Source organism: Rhinolophus hipposideros (genome assembly GCF_964194185.1).
Source record: "Rhinolophus hipposideros genome assembly, chromosome: 14".
Classification (NCBI taxonomy): domain Eukaryota; kingdom Metazoa; phylum Chordata; class Mammalia; order Chiroptera; family Rhinolophidae; genus Rhinolophus; species Rhinolophus hipposideros.
Genome location: NC_138060.1, coordinates 24,698,903 through 24,716,008, shown reverse-complemented (window position 1 = coordinate 24,716,008; position 17,106 = coordinate 24,698,903). Strand labels below are relative to the sequence as shown.

At 43.9% G+C, this 17,106-nt stretch overlaps 2 protein-coding genes across 2 annotated transcripts; one reads left to right on the top strand and one right to left on the bottom strand.

Annotated features, from left to right (window-relative positions):
* Window positions 1-1,471: 1,471 nt before the first annotated feature.
* Window positions 1,472-9,918, bottom strand: BRK1 (BRICK1 subunit of SCAR/WAVE actin nucleating complex). Its single transcript, XM_081072755.1, has 3 exons — window positions 9,544-9,918; window positions 2,370-2,452; window positions 1,472-2,102 (listed from the first exon to the last, which is right to left on the bottom strand). The coding sequence occupies exons 1-3, from the start codon at window positions 9,770-9,772 to the stop codon at window positions 2,076-2,078; spliced, it is 339 nt and encodes a 112-aa protein (XP_080928881.1). The 5' UTR covers window positions 9,773-9,918; the 3' UTR covers window positions 1,472-2,075.
* Window positions 9,919-9,932: 14 nt separating this feature from the next.
* On the top strand, window positions 9,933-17,030 carry FANCD2OS (FANCD2 opposite strand; the record flags this gene model as incomplete). Its single annotated transcript, XM_081072754.1, has 4 exons — window positions 9,933-9,996; window positions 14,017-14,079; window positions 14,605-14,682; window positions 16,486-17,030. Exons 3-4 carry the CDS (start codon window positions 14,649-14,651, stop codon window positions 17,028-17,030), a joined length of 579 nt encoding a protein of 192 aa, XP_080928880.1. The 5' UTR covers window positions 9,933-9,996; window positions 14,017-14,079; window positions 14,605-14,648.
* Window positions 17,031-17,106: the final 76 nt, after the last annotated feature.

The following is a 17,106-nucleotide window of genomic DNA, read 5'->3' as shown; positions in this document are numbered from 1 at the left end:
CTAGCAACTATTTTAGAAATCTTACTTTGACATTAATATCTATAGGATGAATATCTATAGAACCACAAAAAAATTAACATTTTCACATGTAATCTCATTGAAGGAAGGGCATTTTCTGTAATTGTGGTTTATGGGGCAGCCGGTTAGCTCAGTTGGTTAAAGCATGATGCTCGTAACACCACGGTCGCCGGTTTGATGCCCGCATGGGCCAGTGTGAGCTGCACCCTCCGCAACTAGATTGAAACAATTACTTGACTTAAAGCTGATGAGCCCTGGAAAAACAAACTTAAAATTAAAAAAAATAATAATAAAAATAATTGCGGTTTAGGTTAAAAATAATTGCACAACCTGCAAATTACTTTTGCACCAATATAACAGATTACTATCACTTTTGCCCCTATTATATCTCATGTTATAGTCCTTACAGAGTAGGAACACAAGTATCTGCAGAGTACCAGATAACCTAAAATTTAAACTTTAGAAGTACTTACTTTTTTATCCCGAGGATAGGGGAGATATTATGAATAATGAACTTAAATGAGCTCAATAATGTTCAAAAAACAGCACTTACTAAAGGATGTCAGTTTTGTTTCCATTGTAAAATCCCATTTTTTAAGTGAAGGTACTATTTTAAATGGTCTTTCAAAGGTCTAAGCAGTGGTTTTAAAAGCGCCAAGCAGCGTGAACTCTACAAGTCAGTTCAACTGGTATCTACTGACTACGTGCCTTCTCCAAGGCACCCATCTGGCCAATACACGGACAGACATATGATACAAATGCTAAACTGGAGAACAATTCACAAACCCAGAGCTGAAGTGTAGTGTTAGCATAAGATGGGAGGGACTGAGAAAAGGAAAAGGGCGGTACTGAATGAAAAAGTCGTCCTGGAGAACTTTCTGGAGGAGGTTTGGCTGGAGCTACACTTGGAAAGGCAAATAGAATTTGAATAGTGGGAAACTAGTGTGTACGGAGCACAGTGACTTCCATGTGACTTACAAGCCTTTAGAAGTAGGTTGGCACAAGTTTATAGCAAGCTTTGGATGCTAGAATGAAAAGTTTTAGACTCTTCTGTTCAAACAATTTTCTTTATAAAAGAAGTAGACATTTAGCTGTACCTTATAAACCCTGGATATAAAACCCTGGATTGTGGTTAAATTGTATGAATGCTGTTATTTCAACAGACTATAAGCATCACACCTGATTCAACACACTGTATCTTTTATTGAAGCATAATGTACCTACACAGTAAGTACTTGGTAAATGTCTGCTGAATGACCCAATGATTCCCAGGATGAATTAGTCAGCTCAAAGTCCAAATATGGGGGCTCCAGCTGGCAAGCCACCTAGGCTTTGATCAAACAGCTACCCCTGAAAGTTTTATGTCAGAACAATAATCCCACACATCAGATTTCTGTAGAACAGGTAAACCCCATCTCTAGCTCCTCTCCCCACCACAATCACAGCAGTCAGATAAAGTTGAGGAGTTTATTAGGGAAATGTGAGAGGCAAAGACACCCCAAGTGACAGAAAGAAAATTCTGAAAATGTCCCTTCAAGCCAAGTGGGGGCCTGGCCTTGACCTCCCCAAAAGGACAAAAAACTGGTGGGTTAGCAACCACATTCTCTGGCAGCCACCTTGCCAGGGCATGTGTGTCTCCTAGCCCCCAACAAGGTGTTGAGGAGACAGAGACTGTTTGTAGATTCAATGCAGAGGCCATGAGAGCTATGAGGAAAGTCTGAGAGAGGAAGAGAGGGGTGGGGAGGACCTTCACGAAGAGTCCCAGGCTTTTGGCTCTGAGTGCCTCAAATACATTGACAAGTAGTTCTACAAAATGTTACTGAAAAGGTAAAATGCCTAATGTTTTCAAGAGTTCCCCTGGAACTTCTCCCCACATGCCACATCACACTGCCAGATGTACATGGCAGAGCCCAAAGGCCACATTGTTGAAGAAAGAAAAACAAGAATAAGCCTCGTTGCTCTTTAAGAAGAGAGGAAGGAGTTGAAGGCTGCTGGGGCCTTTCCCACGTAGGCTTGTGTTTTGTAAAGCAACTTCCCAGCAGCAGCTTGGCACAGTTCTAGGTGAGGGTCTCACCTTTTGTCACCTGTTGAAGCAAAACTGAAAATTAGATAAATTCAAAAAGATTACAGGGTCTTAAAAATCTTATTTTAGATCCTAGGTAGTAGGGAGTGGTAGAAAATAAGATACCTTTGGAGTCTCAGACACACGGTTCAAATCCAGGCCAGGTACTTAAGTTCTCTAAGTCTGTTTCTGCTTCTAGGTTTGTTTCAGCAATAAGTGGAAATGTACATTCTCTCTTGCACAGCTATTGCCTAGCCTCATGAGGATGCATCTTGCCTGCCATACTCACCCGTGCTTCAATGTACTCTATTCTCCGTTCAAGAGCTGTCAATTTCTCATTTAATGTTGCGAGTCTTGAGCGACAAGACATATCTGGTAAAAGGAGACTGATGTTCAGGATTATTGTCATCCAGACACACACAGATACACAAAGACACACACCCACCACCACCACCATCCCAAGCTAAAGAAGAGGAATGATGTATCATGCAGAGTACAAATGGGATGGGTGGACAAAGCACGGGAGTGCAGAGGACAAGGTGAGAAGTATCTTAGGAGCACAGCTGCTTAGAATGGATCTGTTGAACTTCCTACCAAATAACGGCCCCCAAAGATGTGGCCTCCTAATCCCTGGAACCTGGGAATATGTATCTTACAAGACAAAAGGGACTTTACAGATATGATTATGTTTAACCTTGAGATCCTGGATTATCTAGATGGGCCCAACCCAATGACAAATCCATAAATACAGAGAAAGGAAGAGGAAAGCAGAAGAGATTTGCAGTGTGAGAGGGACTCAACTTGCCATTGTTGGCTTTCAAGATGGAGGAAGGGGACCATGAGCTAAGGGTTGCAAGTGACCTTTAGAAGCTGGGAACAGCCCTCAGAGGACAGCCAGAAAGGACACAGAGATCTCAGTCCTACAGCTGCAAGAAAATGAAGTCTACCAACAAGCCAATAAGCAAGGGAAAGGATCCTCTCCTAGAGCCTGCCAGAAAGGCACGCACAGTGCTGACCCGCTGTCAGCCCAGTGAGCCAGTGCTGGACCCCTGAGCCGCACAACCGTAAAATAACCCATTTCTGCGGTTTCAGCTGCCACGCCTGTGATAATCTGTTATGGGAACAATAGAACACTAATACACCAAGGGTGTACAGATGGCCATCTGCTAACAGGCAAACTAAGAGTTTCAAGAGAAGGAAAATGACAAGAGGAAGAAAATAATCTCAATAGGGAAGCAAAGCAGAGGCCAAGAATGCAGGAGACTATGTATGGGAAGGCGGAAAGGCGTCAGTGTTTCCGAGCTCAGGAAGCCACAGCACTACTGTGGCTCTAGGAGGGCACTTACGTTTCATTCTATGTTTCATTCGTATCTGCGCAGCCTTTCGGAATGAGGGAAAACTCAGAGGACATTAAATACCTTGTGGAGCTCACATTCCATCTGCAAAATTCCTTTTCTTCCTGTACCTTTTCCAATCTTCTGTCACCACCTCACACAAAATGAAACCTAGATTTCCCCTAAAATACCTTTTCCTCTGCAAGCTTCTCTAACACAAACTACTTGCCTATTCTTTCTCCAACTATTCTCAATATACAAGAGAAAATGGTTTCTAGCCATGCTAATTATTTCCTATCATTCCTCCAACACTGTTGTTCAGTCATCTCTCAATAATCTTCACTTTTTAAGTTTAAAATATCCACTCTCTGAGACACCCTCCCACTCAACGACTTAACACTTAGCTCACAACCTTCCTTTTCATCTCTTCCCTGGCTGTTATGCAAAAGTGCTTCGGTACCCATTTTGCGACAAATCTTCCTACACCCTGATCTTGCCTCAATTTTCATTTCATCACATCCAAATCTTACTCATCTTGCCTGTCTAAACATTCTTCTTTAAGGTTCGGTTTAAACTGGACCTCTGAGGGGGTCTGTCAGATGGATACATTTGCTCCCGTCTGTATTTACCTAAACATTTATGGTTGAATTTCTGATTTGTAAGTTATTTATGCGCTTAGTCGTAGGTTATCACTTCTCCCTTTGGATAAAGATTTAACAAACAAAAATGTTCACCACTATTACTTAGGAATGCTTTGATAAAGCAAGGCATATATATGAGACTATTGAAACAGCCATTAAAATTACATTTGAAGAAAATTTAATCACATGAGAAAATGTTCATGCAACACCAAATGTTTATGTACTTGTAATTTATTATTTACATGTCTGTTTTCCCAGTAGAATGAGTTAATCAAAAGCAGATAATGTCTCTTATCAATCTTTGTAACCTTAGTGTCTTGCCTGGCACACAGATATTTACTGAAAAAAATGATGGATTCTGGCATATTAATGCAACAAAAGCTTGATTTTCATGTAACTCCACTAATTTTACAAATGGGGAAATTAAGGCATAGATAAGTTAAGGGCCCATCAGGGGTCACCGATGGGAGAAAACAGTAGCAGAACTAAGTTCAAAACCCAGCTCCTTCATGCTCTAGTCTGGTACCCTTTCCCATCACACTGTCCCACTGCACGTGGCTACCACCCTTCTGAGACTCTGGGGCTGTAATTTATTCCTCACATCTCTTAAAATTTGCTTACAGCCCAATTCTTTCACTTTCTAGTTCATTTTTTTCTTTTTATTTCCATACCAGATCCTTTCCCACTCATCCATCTTCACTACTACTCTTCATTACTTTTTTAAAAATAGCTTTATTGATACATAATTTATATGCATACCATGAAGTTCACCTGTTTAAAATATATAATTCAATGGTTTTTAGAATATTTATAGAGTTGTGCAGCCATCACCATATTCTAATGTTAGAACATTTTCATAATCCCAACAGAAACCTTTATCTATTAATATTATTAATCATTCCCCATTCTGCCTCCCCCCAGCCCCTGGCAACCGCTAATCGTTCTGTCTCTATGGATTTGCCTATTCTGGACATTCTTCATTCTTCCTTTTAATCTTGTTTGTCTGCTAATACTGCGTCTTCTAATGCCCGGGTCTAGCTTGAGTAGAAGCACCTCAGCGCCCCTTTTCCTGGATACACTGCCACTGCTAGGACTGCCCAATGGGACCAAATCTCTTTCGCTTTTGTTTGTAGAAGCTCAAAGGTACACCATGTATGCTACTGAGTAACAGCATGAATGTTATCACTGACAACCTGTTATTTCCCATAGAAAGAGCCAAAATTATCCAGAGGGGCAGGGTGGCAAGAGGGAAGGTTTCTTCCGGATGGCTGTTCTGTTCTAGCTGTGTCAATCTGGTAATGAATCAGCATCCAAGAACACAATGCTACTGGCCTACATGGAGAATGTGGAGAAATACAAAAGGTTGAACTCCGGACACTTTGCTGATATTTCAGATCCCACTAAAGACATACTGGTTCAAACAAAGCACTGGGAAAACACTCCACAGGTAGACAAATCTAAAACCAGAGTGCACTTATGTGTTCATTATCACCACACTTTAACTCAAAATGCCACTTGTCCTCGTCCCCCCTATAAGCAGGGGATGAGTCCCAAGCCCCCAAGGGAAACCATAAACCCTATGCATGTTATGTTTTTTCCTATACAGACATACCTATGCTAAAGTTTAATTTAAAAATTAGGCATAGTAAGATGAATGATACTAACAAAATAGGACAATAAGATACTGTAATAAAGGTTACGTGAATGCCGTCTCTCTCTCTCCCAAAGTGTCTTATTGTACTTCTTGGTGATAATGCGTAATGAGACAAAGTGCGGGGAATGACACAGGTACTGTGATGAGGCATCCGGCCACTACTGACCTTCCGATGATACGCAGCAAGCACTTTATGGCTTCTCTTTGGTATCACTGAATTGCCAGCATCACTACTCTTGTGCTTTGGGGACATGATTAAGTAAACTAAGGCTACTTGAACACAAGCATGAGACACTGCGGCGTGGATATGGTAACCCAGGCAGCTACTAGGTGACTAAGGCGCAGGTTATATATACAGCATGGATATGTTGGACAAAGGGATGAAAAACGTCCTGGGTGGGATGGAGCAGATTGCAAGAGATTTTATTACAGTGCTCAGAACAGCACACAATTTAAAACATAAATTATTTACTTCTGGAATACTCCATTTAATATTTTCAAACCACAGGTGACTGCGAGTAACTGAAACTGGAAAACAAAATAGCAGATGAGGAGGGACAACTATGTCCATTATCACTGCTGAGTGGATGCCAGTTAGCAGACAGCTCCTTCTCTGAGCTCTCACTGCATATAACCTTGCTCTACAAAAATCAACACTGTCTTTCTCTTGAATCGTTTGTGCAGGTAAATTTTACTTCTTCAACAAAATTCTAGATTTCTTAGGAGTGATTATTATGTCCATTTATTCTGACTTATTCCTTTATCATAGCATCTGACACACAGCTGGGTCACAACAAGCATGCTCTACTTGTTGGCTAAGTATAAAAACTGAGACTTACAAATAGTCACATTCGCTATTTTTCGTTACATTTCTCTGCACATAGCTTTAATCAGGAAAAAAGGTATAAAAATAAAAAGCTATCATCTGTGGCAATTCATTTTTAGAAACTTCACCAATTCAAACTACAGAATAGGCCTCGTATTAGGAAGTTCTCACTGCACGTCCTCAGGTTCAGATGGTGCTCCGACACTCAAAGAGAAAGCCACAAAGAGATTGCAACTCTTCTCACCAGCTGGAATCAAAGGGTAAAAGCTGTTCGAGAATGTCATTAGCTGTCTTGGAAAAACAGATCCCTCTCCAAACCTCACGGCCTACAGACTCTGTGGTTGGCTGAGGACTGTAGGGTTGCTAGCATTTTCAGAGTTCCAGATGCTTCCTCAAAGTAAATTCCTATTCAATCTTTGCACCACCAAATCGTATCACAAATTCAACACAAGCCCACAGATACACATCAGCACTAAGGAGTCACGCTAAGGGCTTAGAATGGGAAAATACATCCCACACACGTTCATCCTGGGTCATTCAATGCCAAGACAATACACTCAAAGTGTACCCTTATGATTCATCCAGTTTCTCAGCCTGATGACCTTTGTCTAAATTCTTATATCATGATATTGTCAATCTTTGCAAGCTTTACACCTGACTGCTAAATCAAATTGCTTTAACTTTTAATCTTGCTTCATAATTCTGTTCTTACTTGTAATTAATTGTTCTTTTATTTAACAGGAGTAAATTCACACTGTAAAATCTTCAAAAACCACCTACCGTGTTTCCCCGAAAATAAGCCCTAACCGAAAAGTAAGCCCTAGCATGATTTTTCAGGAGAATATCCCCTAAACACAAGCCCTAATGCGTCTTTTGGAGCAAAACTTAATATAAGACCCAGTCTTATTTTCGGGGAAACGTGGTAGTAATTACCCCAAACATCAGGCCATTATTACTTTAGGGAGAATAATAGCCTAAGCTAAGGGAAGTCATTTCTTCCCTTTCCTAAAGACTGGAATTCTGTGCGTCTATTTCCAGAGCCTAGGACTTGCTGGAAATCTTGAACAAAAAGAAGTCTTTATTCTCTATCTGATCACAAAATGTGACGCACACACATTTGATAAAATCTCAGAGCAGGGAGTCTCTTGCTAATAAAGGAAGAAAGGAGACATTTCTCCTCTGCAAATCCTAAGCTCAAATTCTTCAATTTTCGGTCAGTTCCAAAAGACTCACTCACTATATAAATTTAGTGGGTGTGAGATGCTAAGATTTATGTCAAAGGTATGTGAATTAAAAGTTTATTAATATTAATAAAACTCAGTGCTCACAAATGAAGATATTACATTACTAAATCCAAATTTGGGGGACTGAGATACTAGATTACTTTAAAATTTTAAAAAAGAGCCCCAGTTTGACTTGTTATTTTAAATGCTTTATTGACTGAACTGACATTCTTAATACTTTGCTTGGATATTGTGTGTACCTATTAGATATTAACTCCTACCAGATAAATGAAGTCTTTTAATTCTGATTTTTAAAGTTAAAACTCCACATCAGTGATTTTTCCTATTATTTTCCACTGCCTCTCCAGACTAAGCCAAAGCTGTGATCCTGTCATCATTCCATTCGTTCCCTAGCATGCAATATTTTGGTTTCTCTTCTCTGGCCTTTCCACTGGGAGAATGTTATGAGTAAAGAATGCTGTGAGGAACCCCCAATAATACTTTAGCTCTCCGAGAAAGCAGGAGAAACCAATTATGAAAACTAACGTTTAAAGAGTTTGCACAGAATTTAAAAACACTACCTGACCGGAAAGGTACTTCTCCCAATAAGGTACCTTCACCCCCATTTCCTGGTAAGGAAATCCATCGCACCAAGACACATCAAGATTACAGTCCTATATATCTTCTATGTGAATACAAAACGATGTGCTGCTTTGTTCTGAAGTTACTATTTCGTGTGCAATACAGAGAGTCTTTGAATGCAGGAAATAGGTTCTTATTCTGTGTGTCCCCCCCCCCCCCCAGTGCCTAAGTCTTGCACTAAGATCTAGTTTCTCTTGCTGATGCTTTTTGACCAAATTCTGTCAAATGCTTCTTGGCAATGTTCGGTCCTTAGAACTCATCAGTCCTCTAGCTAGAAAGTACATAATACGTTTAAAAATCTTTTTTTTACATCATTTTGCCTACGAAATCTTAAGTGCTGAAATGTTGCCGAATTAGTGGAAGAGAAGCACACGAGTTGGAAAAACATCACTAGATGTCACCTCTACGTCTTGTGATTACGTAAGAAAGTCTACCCAGCGCCCAGTTCTCTTAAGGAAACACTTGAAGAACACTTGCCATGAGTAGGAAAGATTCTGCTAGAAGCAGGCAGGGCTGCCAGCTGGCTATCAGCAGCACAGAGATGTCCAATGGCCCTACACGCTCTGGACCTTACTTCTGACCTCGTCTACCCCTCTCACCACAGCAAACACGGGAGACAAGCAGGGACGGGCAGGAGAGTGGCCGAAGGGGCGACTAAAAAGCATGGCACTGAAGGGTTCTGACTCGATCCTGAAAGAGATGGGGAACCGTCAACAGTCTTTTTCAACAGGGCAGGGGCACGGCCACGGAGGCGTCCTGGAAGGCGCCCTCTGAATGCAAAGTGGGAGCTGGAAGGAAACCGTCGCACCAAGGAAGCAGGGAGGCTACTGCAGAGAAGAAAAGCCGCAGAAGGCGGATGGAGCTGCCTGACGAGTCTGGAAAAGGGAGAGACTCGTTTTGTTAATGGGTGCGGGGTAATGGCACTGAAGCGAAGAGCTCAGCCTAGAGCAGGACAACCCGACAGGAACTGCCCAGGGCGGCCTGAGGGGGAGGGGGGAGGCGGAAGGTGCGGCCTGAAGGAGGAAGCGAAAAGCAGCAGGAGCGGGGACTCGCAGAGAGAACCCCTTGGAAGCGTCTCGGCGCCCCCGCCAACCTGCCCCCGAGGCCTCCCGCTACCCCGCCTCCCCCTGCTCGCCCTCTGACCGAAGGAGTTGAGGAAGTCCGCGATTTTCTTGATGCTGCTGGTGATGACCTCAATGTACTCCCGGTTCGCCCAGTCCTGGTGAATCTCCCGCTGCACTGGATCCTCTTGTCCCGCCATGGCTGCCGCTGAATGAAGAGCGACTGCGCAAGCGCCCCGACCCTCCAGGCCGCCCGTGCGCCTGCGCCGCCAGGCCACCCCATCCCTGGGCGCCCACGAATCAGCGGGCATTGTGATGCGCCTGCGCAATGTCACGTCCTCGCCTGCGTTTCGGCCCGGCTCCCACGCCTCTGAAAAGTCGCCTTCACTCCGGCGGGGAGAGTGGAGCGCGCATGTGCCAGGAGCCTCTCACCCACCATAAACCGGGTCACTGGCGCTGCGGGGAGTTAGAGGCGCGTGGTCCCGCGTCACCCTCTCGCTCAGCTGCTCCAAACAGGTTGCGGTCTGTGTCAGCAGTAAGTTGGGCGTAACTGACTAAACCACATTAAATACAAGTCATTTTCAAAATGCCTTTCAACAGCACGGCATGATGGTCCACCTGGATTTGTCAAATGAATACGTATTTTTTTAATAATAATATCCAGTGATGGAGAGGCTGAGGGGAAATTAGTAGACTCGTAAATAGCCGGTCACGTAAACTTGGCATAATCCCTTCAGAAGGAAATTTGTAAATCGATAAACAAGAGCTGTAAAAAATATTCGGACTCTGATCTAATCATTTCATTAAGAAAATCACTGAAAAAGGAAAAAACAACACTTTAAGTTCAAAGGTGCTCTTTGTAACATTATCTATTAGAAAAAACCAAAAGACAACTAAATTCTAAATGTCCATAGTTGAGGAATGAGTAAACAACGGTATAGCCATTTACAGCAATATTATGCAGTCATTTAAATGCTAGTTATGAACACTATGGCAACATAACACATGAGAAGTTGAAGGGAAAAACAAAATATAAATGTTTCTTCAATTGCAACTACACAAAAATTATGACTGCTTGAGGGTAAGAACGATATACCAAAAATGTCAATATCCGGTTCGTTAAGGTAGTGGAATTATGGACAATTTTATTTTTAAGGGAATATTTGCAATCTAGTTTGTGCAGTAAAGCCTTTTACTTTAAAAGTGTGGTGAAACAGTCATTACTTCTAGCAGTAGCTGGAGGAAAAACCATTACTAACAGTCCTTTACTCAGAATATTTTACAACCTATAAAACTCCTTTTGTTAGTTATTACCTCATTGGACCCTCACAAATCCTGTGGAGGTCAGGAAGAGGTTTCTCATTCTACAGATGAGAAAACCGAAGTTCAAGGTCACACAGCCAATTAAGTGGTGGACCTTCACCAGCTAATTCCAGATTCCAATCTTTCACTGTACCAATCTGAAAACAGTTTAAAGTCTACCTGAACTCTTGTACATATTCATATAATGATTTTTAAATAATACATATCGACTAAATATAGAACCGCAGACATGCAGAAGGCTCCTCTGCGCCATTCAAGACCCTGCTTCCCATGTGATGCTGTTGAAGTCAGCATTTTGCTCACTTGTCAGAGAAGTCAGATCTGCAGGGCATCTCAGTTTTAAATCATAAATCTACCATAGAGGAGTCACTTCACCCCTCTGAGCATTGGTAATACAAAAATAACAACATGGAGGGGTTAGAATTGTTGGGAGAATTATGTGAGAAAGGATAAATAAAACACTAAATCTCATCATGAGCAAGTGCTTTGTGAAGACTCAGGCACTAAGAGACAGTACCTGACTCTTCAGAAAGCACTTACTATCAGTTTACATGTATTTTTATGCAGAAAGCAGAAAATTAAATACATATATCTATACAATTAAAAAATGATTGGGGCCGGCCCAATGGCTCAGGCAGTTAGAGCTCCATGCTCCTAACTCCGAAGGCTGCCGGTTCGATTCCCACATGGGCCAGTGGGCTCTCAACCACAAGGTTGCCAGGTTCGATTTCCGGCAAGGGATGGTGGGCAGCGCCCCCTGCAACTAATGATTGAACAGGGCACCTTGAGCTGAGCTGCCTCCTGGATGGCTCAGTTGGTTGGAGCGCGTCCTCTCAACCACAAGGTTGCCGGTTCGACTCCCACAAGGGATGGTGGGCTGTGCCACCGCAACCAGCAACGGCAACTGGACCTGGAGCTGAGCTGCGCCCTCCACAACTAAGATTGAAAGGACAACTTGACTTGGGGAAAAAAAAGAAAGGCCTGGAAGTACACACTGTTCCCCAATAAAGTCCTGTTCCCCTTCCCCAATTAAAAAAAAATGATTAATGGTCTTCCATGGACAAGTCAGGTTCAGCTCTTCTCCTTTTGCTTGACTTCCCATACACGTTTTCCAGGATCTCCCCTGTAGTTCCAAACAACTCAATAATGCTGTCCTGGAGTGAAGAATGTTCCTTTGGACTTCTGGAGCTTTCCCCTAAATGCCTCATGGAGTTTGCTGTCAGGCAGTCAGTCCTCCAGTTATGGGTTTGCCAGCATGGTAGTTCTTCATTGTAGGAAAACAGTTTCCAATATGTGATGCAGGGCTGCAGAGGCAAGCCCTTCGGGAATGGTTGGGTTAACAGGAGTGCTTCAGGCTGGCAGATTGCCTCAGCATAGGGGAATCAGATGTCTGTTTTCAATTTGAGTCTGTCGTATGCTTCATGGAACTTGGAGATCTTGTCAATGACTCCAGGTATAATAATCAGTGTGGAATCAAATTCTTGAAGTCAGTTGCATTAAGCCTCCTTTGCAATCATGCTCTAGGACCATCATTTGCACAGCTATGGATATGGCATGTGCACCATGACGATGTTGCGGGCTGCTTTGAAAGTATCAACTTGGCTTTCAGCACAGCCAATGTGGCTGGCTGTTGCCGTGAAAATCCTAGAACAATGCAACCAGAATGCTGAGCGCTGCATGAAACAAACCAAGTTGATATCGTAGGTCATCTGTAACGTGTAGTATGGAAGATTTTCCAGATGTGCATGGTAGCCATGGAGCTAGGTGGAGTATCAGACTCCGCAGTGATGGCAAATGGTACCTCTGAGACTACATCCCTTAGAACTGGGCAGACTACACAGGGGACTGTGGTGCAGATTGTCATAACAGCATGTAGCCCTTTCTATCCAACAATTTTTAATCATACAATTTTGCTTTGGGGACTTTTATTTAAAAAACACAACTATGCAACGAAAACTACTGCTTTCTTTGCTTTTTAAATAACAGGTGTCTTTCAAGAGGAAAATTTAAAACTTACCAAAAAAAATTATAACTCAAAATCATTTTAGTCTTCCACGAGTCATCATTCTCTGCCCCTTTCCAGTCTGACTCCTCCAAACTCTCCACTTACCTCTTTCCACAGGGACACACACACAAACACGCACACAGGGCATCTGATAATTCTTGACAAATTCCTCAAGGCTATCTGTCCTTTCAAACCAGGATCTCAGCTGGTCCCCCAGTTTCCCCCCTTCAGTTTCATGCAAAGGAACAAAGGGTGACAGTGCTTATTTATGCTGTGTTCTACAGTTCGCAAAGTGCCCTTGCACTTTGTATAAGGGAAGGACAGGTGGGCCCTTCGTTAATTCTTTCCGCAAGTACTTACAGCACACTGCCAGGTACTGAGACAATCAGTCAACAGGAGTTAGCTGGGGAGATCTGTCTGCCCTTAGCCTGAGTGATGCTTACAAAGTTGTCAGATCATTCACACTGTGGTGAAAGGGTCAGTTTTTCAGTTTTGTGAGAATGGGCCAGCATCACCCTTTTCTTTTTGTTGTTTTGTTTTTTAGATTTTATTGGGGAAAGGGAACAGTACTTTATTGGGGAACAGTGTGTATTTTTCCAGGATTTTTTCCAAGTTGTTATCCTTTTAATCTTAGTTGTGGAGGGTGCCGTTCAGCTTCAAGTTGTTGTCCTTTTAGTCTTAGTTATGGAGGGCACAGCTCAGCACCAGATCCAGTTGCCATTGCTAGTTGCAGGGGGTGCAGCCCACCATCCCTTGTGGGAGTGGAACCGGCAACCTTGTGGTTGAGAGGACGCGCTCCAACCAACTGAGCCATCCAGGAGGCAGCTCAGCTCAAGGTGCCTTGTTCAATCTTAGTTTTAGGGAGCAGAGCCCACCATCCCTTGCGGGACTTGAGTTGAAGTGGCAACCTTGTGGTTGAGAGCCCACTGGCCCATGTGGGAATCCAACCGGCAGCCTTCGGAGTTAGGAGCATGGCTCCAACCGCCTGAGCCACCAGGCCTGCCGGCATCATCTTTTTTGAGGTTCAATAGAAGGCAGAGAACGATTTTCAATCAGGAAGTCAATGGAAGACATGTACCTTTCTATTCATAGACGAGCATTTATAAATTCTGTCTCCTTGCACTGGAATCATTCCAATGCAGCAACAAAAGCCTTCAGAACTCTGGATACCTCAGCCTGAATATCCACTGAGCAGGGTTTAATAAGGACTTTTAACACTAACTACAGGTCCCGGGACTTTTATGCAGATTCCTGACCACAGCGTGCGGATCCTCTGCGACTAGATCAAAGGTACACAGGTGTGGAGAGGTGGAGAGAAGGAAGAGGAATGGAGGGGTCGGGATTCGAACCCTCATCCCTGAAAGCTGAGTCCTGGACCTGGCGTTCCAAGCAGGTGGTTCCGAGTCCAACCCTGACGCCCCCCAGCGGGGCACCTCGAGCCCTCCACCCCCACCCCCACCCCCTGCGGCTCAGGCTCCGGGTCCTGGGTCACAAAGGCGGTTGCCAGGCGCCCGGTGGAAGAAAGATGCGGCCCGGGACCAGCAGCCGCCACTCTGGAGCGTGCGGCCCGCGGAGTTCGGCAGGTGACCTCCCAGCCCAGATGGTGGGGCTCGGCCTGGGCTCCCACAGCCACCTCCACCTTGGGCAGAGCAGGGCTGCCCCCGCCCCTGGGTAGGGAACCCCGGGGCACAAGCCCCTTCTTCCAGTTGGGAGGGCAAGCTCCCCACACTCCGGGCACTTTCAGCCCCTGCGGATCGCAGTTCACAGTTCACCAGGACCTCAGCTGCACTTTGACGCTGCCTTCCCCTTTCCCAGGTGGGGACATCGGCGGACCGGTGTCTTGGAACGGGAGGAGCCATATGAAGGGGAAGACTTTTTGGCCAGGAGAACAAGGTGTTCCCTCTCTAGGAGCTATTAGAGCAGCTTGACCAGACTTCCTAGGTTCAACCCCTCTTGGACTGGATGATGGTGACTTCCTGGGGGGTGGGAATGGGGGTGAACCGTCTTTATGTAAACCTTGTGTGAAAGTGGTGGAAAGACCTGGGGTCAGAAGCCCTTCCCATCCCACGTTGGTTCTGTGGAGTATTTAGGCTGAACATTTGACATAGCCTTTTACCTCTGGCCCCATTTGCTCTAAGGAGGTGAGTCAGGAAAAGGGTGCTGGGATGAAATACTTCTTTTGGTCCTATTCTCACCTTCCACCCACCTTGCCATGGTGATATACACTGACCTTGGATGCATGCTCGTAGGGCCCTGATCTCCAGCATCAGAAGCCTTTCATAGGCTATTTGGAATAGATAACTATTCCTTGGCTGTCAGTTTCTCATCCTAAGGCAGCCCAGATAATTGAACACAGTATGCAAAAAGGCCTGCATAGGTCAGGAGAAATACACCAGTTGGAGGAAATCAACAAAGCTCCTTTATACTAACCCTTGTCTGGGGCTGATCTGGTTTGAAATGCCACCAGTTCTTTTTAAATGTGAACTTTACTATCTCACAAATTGTGGTGGAGGTGTCAATTTTTCAGAGCATTCTTGGGCAATTACTAGATGGGATGGGGTCAGATCTGCCGCTGTTACCTTTTCTGGGAGAAAAGGGGCAGAGAAATAAACATGGCTGGAAAGAAAAGGAAACTGCTACGGTGCTTCTCCGAAAATAAGACCTAGCCGGACAATTAGCTGTAATGCATCTTTTGGAGCAAAAATTAATATAAAACCCGGTCTTATTTTACTATATTTTTTTATTTTACTTACATTACTAAAATATTTTACTTATTTTACTATAAGATCGGGTCTTATATAAGACCGGGTCTTATTTTACTAGAAGAACCAGAAAAATCTTTAGAAATTTTTAAAGACTGGTCTTTAGAAACATTTTTTTTTCCCTCCCAGCCTGTTATAATTCCACTGAGGTGGTACATAAATAGCTCAGGGCTCAGACAGCAGCTCCCTTGTGTCATAAAACAGAGGTTTTTTAGGGCCAAGAGGAGATTGTTTCCATAATTAAGAATAGTAAAAGCTGAAGTTCCTTAAAAGGAACAGCATAATAAGTTCTCAAACTATAAGTGCACTCAGAATCCCCAGAGGGTTTAAGTACAGATTGCAGGGTCCTACTCCCATTTCTGTTTCTATAGGTCTAACGTGGGGCCCAAGCATCTGCATTTCTATATCTCAGATGATGGTGAAAATGTTAGTTCCAGGATCAAAGCTTGAGAACCACTAGTGTAAAGTACATGGGATTCAGATACCCAAATAGTTAGTAAGATGTGGCCTTTCTGAGCTTCTGACCACAAATAATGTCTCATTATGAAGTGCCAGCAGCTTCTACAACCTCAGGTGTAGATTCTGTCTTTTGCAGTTATCAACACAGCACAGGTCCTAATGGTGAACTGGGATACTCCACTTAGGACACATCCATTTCCTCATCTGTAAAATAGGCTAAAACCTACAGTCAGAGGCTTGTAATAAGGTTTAATAAAGTTTTAGTAAACGTAGCACTTGCCAGATTCAATACTTGTTACCATTCCCTACTGCCCTTTATAGAATGACTAGTACCCTAACATCTATTGTAATGTGTTCATGGGAACTACAGAGTAAGTTAAAGTCAATAATGAGACAAAGAGATGTGAATTTGAATGGCGATGCCCTAACCAAAAAGTTGCCAGGGAAATTCCATGTTCTGATTCCTCTCCTTTAGGACAGTCAATGGCAGGATACCAGCTCTGGTCACCATGGACCCCACTGGACGAGAGCTTCCAATGGCTACGGCATACAACACCCACACCTTCTTCCAAGCACCCTTTTAGGGCTTCCCCCTGCTTCTCACACACCCCTTCTGACCTTGAAGTGCAGTTATGCTTCCAAGAGGTCACTCTAGTTCTAGACAGCCCATTCCTGGAACCTGGGGTGAGTCCCAAGTTACCCTGCCACACATCAGAGCTCCGAACCATGAACAATAAGAAAGGGCTGGTCAGGAAGCCCCAGCCTGTCCGCCTCAGTGGCGTGGATTCCGTCTTTGGCAGGATCATCACGGCTCAGCCGCCAAAGTGGACGGGGACCTTCAGAGTTTCAGACAAGTCAGCCTTTTGCAAAATCATCAGCCGGGAGCACCAGTGGCCCACTGGACTTAAGGAACCTCAGATTCAGATGACAGTGACCATGTGCAAGCAGATGCTGCGCTCTATCCTCTTGCTGTATGCAACATACAAGAAGTGTACCTTTGCCTTGCAACACTCCAAGTAAAGGGTCCTCATCTGATTCCCGTTCCTCACACCAGGCCCTGTGCTATGTGCCAGAAGCTTACAGAAACCTGTCCGTG

Bases quoted from the DNA above. Each gene is read 5' to 3' on its own strand.
- BRK1 (XM_081072755.1), bottom strand. From the start codon at position 9,772: ATGCCCGCTGATTCGTGGGCGCCCAGGGATGGGGTGGCCTGGCGGCGC. The intron at 2,453-9,543 runs GTCAGAGGGCGA...TCCTTTTACCAG, and splicing joins GGACTTCCTCAACTCCTTCG to ATATGTCTTGTCGCTCAAGA. The intron at 2,103-2,369 runs GTGAGTATGGCA...TTGCTTCAACAG, and splicing joins TAGAGTACATTGAAGCACGG to GTGACAAAAGGTGAGACCCT.